This window comes from Hydra vulgaris, chromosome 13 (assembly GCF_038396675.1).
Source record: "Hydra vulgaris chromosome 13, alternate assembly HydraT2T_AEP".
NCBI classification, from domain to species: domain Eukaryota; kingdom Metazoa; phylum Cnidaria; class Hydrozoa; order Anthoathecata; family Hydridae; genus Hydra; species Hydra vulgaris.
In genome coordinates, this window is record NC_088932.1 from 38,809,198 (window position 1) to 38,819,231 (window position 10,034).

Here is a 10,034-nt window from a genome sequence, read left to right on the forward strand (position 1 = left end):
AACTTTTATTATAATTTGCTCCTACACTACCGCCACATATAAGAGGTATATATTTGTGTTAGGTTGGATATCCAGGAGATAGTTAACACACCCTATTATGAAAAACAATTCATTCTTATAAATATTTTTTATTTTTATCTTCATAAAAAAAAAGGAAATCTCTTATTATAAAGAAAAATTGTACTTTGCTACTTTACAATATCTACTAGTGGTGAATACATTGATTTAGGAAAAGGGGTGCGTCCCATCCTTCTCCGACGTACATAACGTAAAAAAAAACATAAAAATATTTTCAGGATATTATCTGTAAAAAAATAAAATTAATATAAGAAGTTAACATGAAAACATATATTGCCACATTACAAGACTCTAGGCATAAGCTAAACATATTTCACCTCTTTACATGACTCTAACTGCCGGTAGAATCCAGGGGGCTCGAGGGAGTATCGAACTTCCATACTCGCTACCGAAAATGCATATTTCGTCCATAGTAGAGTCTCTTTTGTGAAGTTAGACATTTCTATTTGCAAAATGATATTCGAATTTTAATACAATTAATATATATTATATATAGTACAATTAATATATAATATATATAATACAATTAGTATATAATACAAATTTCGAAAGTCGTGCAGTCCTAAAAAGAACTGTATTGTTTAATAAAGATGAATGAAGTAAAAAAAGAATGTGAAGACGATTGCCACGATATCTTGGAATTATACCTCGTGGCAGTTTTTTGTTGTATAAAAATCCCAAGATCACCCTTGCCATCTTTCAACCTTATATTGTTCATTGCTGAAACAATTTTACTTGCCATACATTCGTATCCAAATAATTGACAAGTTTTTATTTCCAGAGACTGTAATGCAGAATGACAAGAAATAGGTATTGTTTCAAGCAGGAGGAAATGACAGTTCGGCTCATTTAAACTCTTACCCCAGGTTTTACAAACTTTATTTATGTTAAGATGGTTTGCTGCAACTCTGTCTGTCATTGTGTTTGATATATTTGAAACAATTAAATTACCACATTTGTCAAAAGAAAACGAGTGATAATCTGAATAAATTAAAGCCGTATAATCCACTGCGTTACATATGTGTTTTTGATAATCATCGGATGTTCCTTCGGGTAATTGATCCAAAGCAATGACTTGGCATTTATCCTTTGATGTCAAGTGAATGCTGTTGATATAGACACCTTCTTGTGTTGTTGCATCAAACCTAAGAGCTAGATTTTGCTCATCAAACCTGAGAGTTAGACATTTGCTCGGTAATGCGCTGGGGAATATACAAAACATCAACACCAAAATATTGTTTAATTTTCTCCAATAGAATAGAATATTACCTGTTGGCACATTAGACATTAACATGCAATAAATTTACAATCTAGGTTGTAATGTGTAAGACTTGTTATCTTCTGATGTAAGTGAATTTGCTATAATATCTTCCTCAATCTGGGTTACATCATTTGCTAAACTAGCTAATGCTGTTTAATTTTCTCTAATGATTTTTTTTTTTTTGAGATTAGTTTGTCTTAATTTTTTTTCTCTTTAATTTGTATAGCTTTTCTTGTAATTGCAAGGTTGTGAATACGTTTACTGTAATAATATGTTTTCTGTTTTAAGTCTCCAACTTCTTCTCTAAAAGCTTTTATAACACCTAATTTTCTTTTGACATTTTGCTTCAACAATTTTAATTTATATAGCATGGTCTTCATTTTAGGCTTCACTAAACCTATCTTGTTTTTGTATTCTTTGGAAGAGCTAGCTAACTTAGAAGACAAATAAGGGAACCTATTTATTAACTTTTTTTTCTTTGGAGTTAATTTTTCTCTTGAATTCTGCTTAATTTTTAAATTTACAATTTGGGCTAGTGAACATTAAGATTCACTATTTACTGGAGATAAAATATTGTTTTCTAATTATGAAATAATTGAAGGAACAGTGGTTATGTTACTAGAGCTAGACGGAAATGCAAGAAGCAACACTGGTTTTTTTATTGCATAGGGCTCGTTGCAAAGTAAGACTTAACCCTCTTTAACGCTAAAAATGTTCTCTCGGCTGAACAATTGGATGTTGGTCAGCATATATATATCCTTAATGATATATCTACTTATAGTAGGTGTTGCATTAAGGATAGTTATATAGTTCTTGAAAATTATTAGTTCTGATCATTTTACAAATATCTATTAAAGTTTTAAGTTTTATGTTTTCAGTTAAATTTATAGGAAAGTTCCTGAACTTTATAAGCTCATTAGTAAATGAAGTCGAAAGATTATTTTTTGTACATATTTTAAAGTATTTCTGCTTTTTTGTTAACTTTTGATGGTGATTTATTATATGAAAGAAAAAACTAAATTTTTTATTGGCTTTATCATAGCACAGATTTCTTCTTTCTAGTTCGGAATGTAATAATGTATCAATAATAGCATAATATTAGTTTGTCCTGAAAGAGTCTCAAATTTCAAAATTTATTTCTCCTTCATATTTTTCATCTGCAGTTAATTTTTTTTTTTTTGCGTATTTTACGATATGTTTTGTGTCCCAATTTTTTAATTGCTCTCTCTTTTCATAGATATCAAACATATTACTCAGATCTGATGCATATCGAATTAACAATTTGTATAAACTTACAACTGTTTCTAAATCAACGTTAAGTAACTGCAATTGTTTACTATTTTGTTGAATTTTTCAAGTATATCATATCTGTAATCGTTTCAAGATAATCCATAAACTTCTGATCTTGTGATTCAAAATGATAAACCACTTTTGTGGTTTATCATTTTGATTAAAGACAGTGCATAAATTATTTCATTTCAATTTTTGTTTAAAATATTTTTGCATCAGATCTGGCTGACCACTTGGTATCTTAAAGTTTTAAGGGATGCATTTTCCGTTTTTATTAAATTGTTCTGAAGTATTTCTCATCAATACGTAAAAGCATTGAAAAAGGTTTAGACAATTTGAAGCAATATAAAAAATTCTGAAGCATTTCTACAACAGTCCACAGCGCATCCACCATCAAGATTTAAAGAGTGTGCCAAGCATGGTACACATGTAGCTAAAGGATTAATTTCTTTAATGCGAGCTTGAAGTACTGTATATCTACCAGACATGTTGGACGCATTTTAACCGTAACCACGACTATTGTTTATATCAAATCCATGCAATTCTAAATTAAGCAGATGCTAATTCTTCATATCTGAAGAATTAGCATCTGCTAATTCTTCAGATTTATGATGAGAGTTTGATAAAAACATATATTATATACCTATGAACTGCTTATATATATTAAAAGATAGCTTCGATTCTCTAAAAAAGATAGGATCCTCTAAAAAAGGATCAAACTGAGCGAGGTGACTTTTTTTTCCAAATCAACGTTATCGCACGAATAAATCGCGTATAGTTATGTAGATTTTGCAAGTGGACTTTGATCGCTTTTTGATCTACCAAATATACACATTTATAAATTTTTCAAAGATAAACTTTCCAATGGTTATATTCTCGTTTAAAAAAATAAAACATGCACGTATACTTGTAGGCAGAAAAGCAAATAATTAGAAATTTCACCTTAAAAAACTTCGATAAATATAGTAGGTCTATCAGTCGATCTATGAATTGGACATGATAATAATATAAAAACTTTCGTGAAAATAATGTAAAATTACTATTTAACAACTTTCTAAGATTCTTTCATTCTGACGGCTGGCGCCCTATTAAAACTTGGGGCAAGGGATCAAAGCCCATTCTGCCCTCACATCTTTCACCGTAAATATGTCTTTGTTATATATATATATATATATATATATATATATATATATATATATATATATATATATATATATATATATATAAATATATATATATATATATATATTTATATATATATATATATATATATATATATATATATATATATATATATATAAAACATGAACATATATATATATATTAAACACACAATATATACACACACACACATACATATACCTGTGTGTGTATACTGTCAGAAAAGGATGATTGAATTTTTTCAAATTATAATAAAAACATTCAAAGCTGCCCGCTATCCTCTAATTTTTTAAACATTCAAAGCTGCCCGCTATCCTTTAATTTTTTAAACAGTATGTTACTCTTATTTTAGGGTAGTTTAACCTCTTATTTAGACTCAAGACTAAATAAGAAAATCTAAGCGGTTTAATTTCTCTTTGAATTTATGGCTGTTCTGAAATTATTAACAAATTTTTTTAACATTTTTTTTATTTGTGTAAAGATAAATTTTAGATTTATCCTTATTTTGCATGTATTTCGATGCCTTCAACCTGCTTTATTTGGGTCCACGTTTTTCACTTTATATTTTGTTAAATAAAGCTCAAGTAAAAGTTAATTTAAATTAATATTCCCCCTCAAAATTTTGTAACGCCTAACGTATTATAAAAACATATTCTACTGTCAAAAAAAAGTATATTTATAAATTGTTTATACTTTGTATTTACGATTTATTTTCTAATAAAATTTTATTAAAAGTTTGTTAGCACGATATTTTAAGCAAGAAAAAAAATTTATAAAAAAGGTATTTCTTTTTGGTGCCAAAAATTTATCTATATCCTTTAAGAAAATATTTCATATTTCAAAAGTTGAATATATTAAAACACGTATATCTTTGGAACTAAATACGCTAAAAAAGTGGTTGAAACCTTTTTGTAAATGAAATATATTAAGGAATTCAATGTATTTAAAATAAAAAATATTCACATTCGCTTAAAAAGTTGCCTAATCTCCCTGCTATATTTTATTTTCTACTTTTTAGTCTTTTCAGAAAGTTACGATATTTACCAATGCGTTTGTCAAGACGTTTGTAATTAAAGCGAGCTTTTAGACCTTATTAAAGAAACGGAGTATTTTCTGATTAAAGGTTATGACGCTCCTTTTGGAGCTGAACCAGTCTTTGCGGGCCTTGGTAATGTGTCCTCTATATGGCAATTAGCCGGAGGAGGATAAACCACAATACCAGTTCACATCAAAAGAACTCTTAAAGTTTATGTACTGAAAGTAATACTACACCTTCTAACATCGCGTGCGAATACTGTCCGCTTTGTCTACGCTATCAATCTAACACGACTACTTCTGTCTTTCACTCTAATGTACCTTCGCTCTTCCTAAACTCGCATTAATCTAGGTCCGTAGAGCAGGAAATGATGCTCCTTATGGAGTCTTTGCGGGCTTTGGTAATGTGGCCTCCACGAGACGATTAGATGGAGAAAGATAAACCGCAATACCTTCATATCAAGTAATTTGCTGACATACATTAATTAGGTGACCTAATTAAATTTATGTATTGCACCTTCTAACATCTTGTGCACGTCCTTACCGCTTTCTCTATGCTACCTTTATAACAAGTTATGACTTTCTAAGCGAGTTATGACGCTATTAATTAGCTGAACTTGTCTTTGAGGGCCTTGGTAATGTGGCCTCCGCAAGGCAATTAGCTGGATGAGAATAATCCACGATGCCTTTGTATCAAGTGAAAGAAAAGTGGCTGGATAGCTCAGTTGGTGTAAGAGTGTGCATCCGCGATGGAGATCTTAAGAAAACTATATTTATGTTAATGTAATTTTATAAAAGATTATTTTATAGAAGTAAGCTATAATAATGGTTGTTTTGTTTCATCAAATTGGCGACGAAGATAAAAAAAATAAATAAGAGAATTTAAATAAACATTATATTTACCATGGCTATAAAAAACCTTAGTCTACCAAACTTTCCACCATTTTTATGTACGGAAGATGCGAGTAAGTAATTTTCTAGCTGGAAACGCTACATTAAATGATTTGAGTTACTTTGCGATTTACTCATAATTACAGAAGATAAGCAAAAACTTTCGTTACTTCTTACTTTAAGTAGAGATAACACTTACAAAATTTATGAAAACATTATACCGCAAGATACGCTGATCACATACCAGCAACCTTGGAAATTTTAATGAACACTTTAAACCCCAAGTAATCCCGAGCTATAAAATTTTTATCTTCCGCAAAATGGCTCAACGTACAGATGAAACCCCGCAGCAGTTTTTTGTTCGATTACACGAACAAGCTCTTAAATGGGAGTGTGCCGATAAAGATAAAGAAATTAAACAACAAATTGAGCTAAATACAAACATTTCAAAACTTTGTAAATACAGTTTTCAAAATCCTAACAAAGCTTTACAAGATTTGTTAACTACTGCAAAAACATTCGAACTGATGAACAATCAAATAGAAGACCTGGAGAAAGAAACGAGCAAACAAAGCAAAGTAAATGCAGTCAAGAAAACAAATTTATCACTAATCAGTAAAAAACCACATGAGATTATAAATAAGTTGCTGAAAAAAATTTGTTATCGACGCGGAGCTGAATTCCCGCACACTAATGCATGTTTAGCTTTAAAGAAAACTTGCTATTCCGGAAAATTGGACATTTTGCAACAGTCTGTAAAAGTAAGAAACAAAAAGAACAGAGTAAACAACACATCGAGAGAAATACCAAAGATATGAACAGATCTATACAAAACCAATAAATACAATTTACAAAGATATCAATGAATCCAAAAATCCTCGTGCAAATTTAAATCACGGAGACGTACTCTATAAATGCTAACAAGATAAATACTGATGCAGTCGAAAACTTCGAGGCTACGATTAATTTAGAAAAGATACCAATAACCGTTTTAACTGATACCAGAGCTTCTATCAATATTCTAAACTTTAAAACATTTGAAAAGATAAATAGTTTCATCAAATGACCTCTTCGCCTATATAAATTTAAAACACAGATTATTACTGACGGGGATAACAATCCAAAACTTAAAATTGAAGGGAAAATCAATGCCATGACATAAAGTCAAACAAAATTCCTTCAGTCCACATTCCACGTGATTAAAACGCACCACAAAAATCTATTATCTGGAAACGACGCCAAATTACTCGGTTTAATACAATAAATAAAGCTATAGTACATACTGACGTCAATGAGAAACTTTTAAACAAACAAAAGACAATACTAAATAATTATGGCGACAGTAAGCAAAAAATTTGCCATTCCATGCAGAACATTAGCAAATTAAACAATACTCTCCTTCTAAACGTTTCAAAATGATTACAACCACTTATAAGCTCATACAAAAGTACTGTTTTTAGCGGGAAAATATGAAAACTTTCTAACAACCAAGTTAAGTTGAAAATAAATGAAAGTATACCACCAGTCGCACAAAGAAAAAGGAGAATTCCTTTTGCACTTAGAGAAAAAATTAAAGATGAACTTACAAAGCTTGAAGCAGAAGGAATAATTGAAACGGTAACGGACGAAGCGACACCCTGGACAAGTCAAATGGTAATTGTTTCAAAAAATGACAGTAACTTAAGGATTTGCAAAGACATGCGAGCCACTAACAAAGCTATTGGAACAACGCGTTTCCCGACTCCAACCCTAGATGATGTTATTATAAAACTCAGCCGTTTTCGCAAAACTAGATTTAATGAAGGCATTTCACCAGCTCGAACTTGCGCCAGAATCGAGATCAGTTACTAATTTTCAATCCGAAACTCAAACTAACGTTTAACAAGACTTAATTTTGGAGTAAATTCTGCGCAGGAAAAACTACGAAACGCTTTACGAGAAGTTTTGAAAGATATGAAAGAAACTCTTAATATTGCTGACGATGTTTTAATATTTGCTTTAAGTGCAAAACAACACGATTCAATATTACACAAAGTATTAGAAAGATTTAAACAGTGAGGTTTACCTCTAAACTTTAAAAAATGCTTATTTGGAAAAGAAAAAATCAAATTTTTTGGATTTACATTTTCAAAAGAAGGAATGCAACCAGATCCTGAAAAACTTGATATAATCAAAAACATACCTTTGCTAGAAAACACTAAAGCTCTCCAAAGCCTTCTCAGGCTATGAAATATTTTAAGCGTTTCATTCTACAATACAGTACAATTACTTATCCTTTACAAAACCTTCTTCATAAAGATTCATCATGGAACTAGAACTTTGAGTGACAGCGTGCGTTCGATAAACCGAAAAACGCAATGAAATCAGACTCATGCGTTGGGTACTTCGATTCCAACAAAGAAACTTCAGTCTTCACCAATGCAAGTCTTGTAGGCATATCGGCAATCATTGTACAAAACACGCCAAATAAACAAGACTTTAAACTCATATCTTATAATTCAAAAGCGCTGTCACCTGTACATCAACGCTACTCTACGCTGGAAAGAGAATAATTAGCTATAGTGTACGCCAGCGAACACAACAGGACATACGTGTTTGAACACCCTTTTAACATGTACAGCAATCACGAAGCTATTGTGAAGGTTTAAAACAACGCAAATGCTACAGTACCAATTTGCATTGAGCGCATGACTTTACAATTACAGCGATATTCTTTTGATTTACACTATATCCAAGGAAACAAAATATATCTGATTATCCAAGTCGACACCCGGTAGACCCTTGTGACAACGAAAAGCTAGAAAAATATGTCAACTTTACTGCTGAATACGCATGTCCTAAAGCCCTTACACTACTAGATATTCAAAGAGAAACCAAAGCCTATCCTATTCTACGAATACTTACAGACCACTAATACCTGGTATAAACTAACACATCCAAATTGTCTTCCAGAAATAAAAGAGTTTCAATAAGAGTTACTTGCTTACCGTAAGATTAGCCAAGAACTTACAGTAAATCAAACATCAGACATTATCCTAAAAACAAATCGAATTATAATTCCACAATCACTAGAGATTACGGTTATACAACTCGCGCATAATAGTCACATGGGACTCAAGAAAACCAAAGCACTACTTAAACAGAAAGTTTACTTTCCTGGCGGAGACACTAAAGTAGAACAATATATAAAACAATGTCCAATTTTTCAAGCACTTGGTAAACAAAATCCACCAGACAAACTATTAATCACACCAACACCATCGGAAGTTTGGGACACACTTAACATAATTTACCTTGGTCCTTTACCTTACGGATTTTATTTGGTAGTTCTCATAGACCAAACATCAAAATTTCCGATTGTCGATATTATAAATAATACATCCGTTAACCTTCTTATTGATTTTCTACAGAAAACGATCGCAGTATATGGAATACTGAAAAAAATTATCAGCGATAATGGACCACCTTTTACTTCATTCAAAATAAAGATGTTTTTTAACAAACTGAATATTGAACATAAACGAATCACGCCGCTTGGGCCGCAAGCTAACTCACAAGCCGAATCATTCATGAAACCACTAATGAAAACAATATGAACAGCACACATTGAACGAAGAAACTGGAAATCGCAGTTATACATCTTCCTGTTCTCCTACCAAACCACTCCCCATTGCACAACTTGGATACCACCACCTACACTCACGTTCAATTGGCTTACAGATTTCAAAATACCCTCGTTTCAGAAAAGGGTTGATACAAATATTAATGATCAAGCCAAGAAGAAAAAAGAATGTGCTAAGTTATACAGAAAGAAATACCGCAACTCAAAATAGGATGCAAAAAATCTAAATTTAAATATTGGAGATACAGTACTGACAAAACAAAAAAGATATAACAAAACTACGGCACCATTTGAGTTTAAACCCAATAAAATTAAGGCAAAGAACGGTACAATGATTATTGCCGAATCTCCTGTTGATAACTCGCAAAAAACTCGGAATGCTTCACACATGAAGAAAATACGAATGGATATACAATTCAATCCGACACCAAAAAAAGAAGAGGGAGACGAGGAATACTCTCAAAACGAATCAGCTTCACCAGAAAAAGAAATAACAACTACTATACCGATGCAACAAAGCCATTATCAAGAACCAAATCCGAAAACATATCCAAACAGAGAAACACGTCGTAAGATGTAAGAATGAGCTCCACAATGGAGATCTTAAGAAAACTATATTTATGTTAATGTAATTTTGTAAAAGTTTATTATATAGAAGTAAGCGATAATAAAGGTTGTCGTACTTCATCAAAGTTG

At 31.2% G+C, this 10,034-nt stretch overlaps 1 protein-coding gene across 1 annotated transcript; it reads left to right on the top strand.

Annotated features, from left to right (window-relative positions):
- Positions 1-8,823: 8,823 nt before the first annotated feature.
- On the top strand, positions 8,824-9,312 carry LOC136089875 (uncharacterized). Its single transcript, XM_065815968.1, has one exon. It carries the CDS (start codon positions 8,824-8,826, stop codon positions 9,310-9,312), a length of 489 nt encoding a protein of 162 aa, XP_065672040.1.
- The last annotated feature ends 722 nt before the right edge of the window (positions 9,313-10,034 follow it).

What these genes read in the sequence shown, in the direction of transcription:
- LOC136089875 (XM_065815968.1), top strand. Translation starts at nt 8,824, where the DNA reads ATGGGACTCAAGAAAACCAAAGCACTACTTAAACAGAAAGTTTACTTT.